Source organism: Apus apus, chromosome 7 (genome assembly GCF_020740795.1).
Source record: "Apus apus isolate bApuApu2 chromosome 7, bApuApu2.pri.cur, whole genome shotgun sequence".
In the NCBI taxonomy this organism is placed as follows: Eukaryota; Metazoa; Chordata; class Aves; order Apodiformes; family Apodidae; genus Apus; species Apus apus.
The window spans coordinates 726-1,876 of NC_067288.1; the positions used below are offsets into that span (position 1 = coordinate 726).

Consider the following 1,151-nt stretch of genomic DNA (forward strand, 5'->3'; position numbering starts at 1 on the left):
CCATATTGGAGGCATTGCAGGCAGTGAACAGGACAGCATTTCAATAAATCCAGAGCAATTAATGCTGTGGCAGCTTCCTTAAGACATAAAAAGTTCAACAGAAGACGTGTTGATCTCTGAATGCATCAGTTGGCTCATGATGGAAGTGTTTGTGTTGTGCTTTTTTTAAAGCAAAGATTTGAAATAATGGCTTGAAGATGATGCTCTTCAGTAACTGTAGGACATAGTTTTGCAAGAGTCTCAGTCTTGCACCTCTGCAGACAGAGTTGTTGCTATTCTAGGGTAAGCTGAGAGGAATCCCTGACCCCACTCTAAAACACGCTGTCCTTCACACCATGCTGGTATTGAAACTGGAACAATAAGGATTTGATGGATAAACCTCTCGTTGAGTAAGGAACTGGCTGGATGGTCATACTAAGTGTAATGAACAATGGCTCTATGTCCAGATGGAGACCTGTGGTGTCCCCTAAGGGTTGATAATGGGGCAATGCTATTTAACATCTTTGTCAGTGACGTGGATATTGGCATTGAGTGCACCCTCAGTGAGTTTGCTGATGCCACCAAAGTGTGTGGTGAGGTTGACATGCTGGAGGGAAGGGATGCCATCCAGAGTGATGCTCAGAAGGAATTCTCAGCACGGCCCTGAAGATCTCCACATAGGACACCACAATGAAGACAAAACAGCCAAAAGCTACACAGGCACTAACCACAAAAAGCCCAACTTCCCTGAGGTAGGAGTGTGAGCAGGAGAGCTTGAGGATCAGGGGGATTTCACAGAAAAACTGGCCCACGGCATTCCCCTGGCAGAGGGGCAGTGAAAATGTGTTGGCTGTGTGTAGCAGAGCATAGAGAAACCCGGTGGCCCAGGCAGCTGCTGCCATGTGGACACAAGCTCTGCTGCCCAGGAGGGTCCTGAAGTGCAGGGGTCTGCAGATGGCCACGTAGCAGTCATAGGACATGGTGGTCAGAAGATAAAACTCTGCTGACATGAAAAAGACAAACAGAAAAAACTGGGTAGCACACCTTGTGTAGCAGTTTACCCTGGTGTCCCAGAGGGAACTGGCCATGGATTTGGGGAGAATGGTGGAGATGGATCCTAGGTCAGTGAGGGAGAGGTTGAGGAGGAAGAAGTACATGGGGGTGTGGAGGTG

The 1,151-nt window shown here is 48.1% G+C and overlaps 1 protein-coding gene across 1 annotated transcript; it reads right to left on the minus strand.

The window, feature by feature from the left end:
* Positions 1-603: 603 nt before the first annotated feature.
* Positions 604-1,151, minus strand: LOC127386819 (olfactory receptor 14J1-like; the record flags this gene model as incomplete). The annotated part of the gene is made up of 1 exon (XM_051624370.1): positions 604-1,151. A coding segment is annotated over exon 1 (533 nt), but the record flags the coding sequence as incomplete, so codon positions are not given.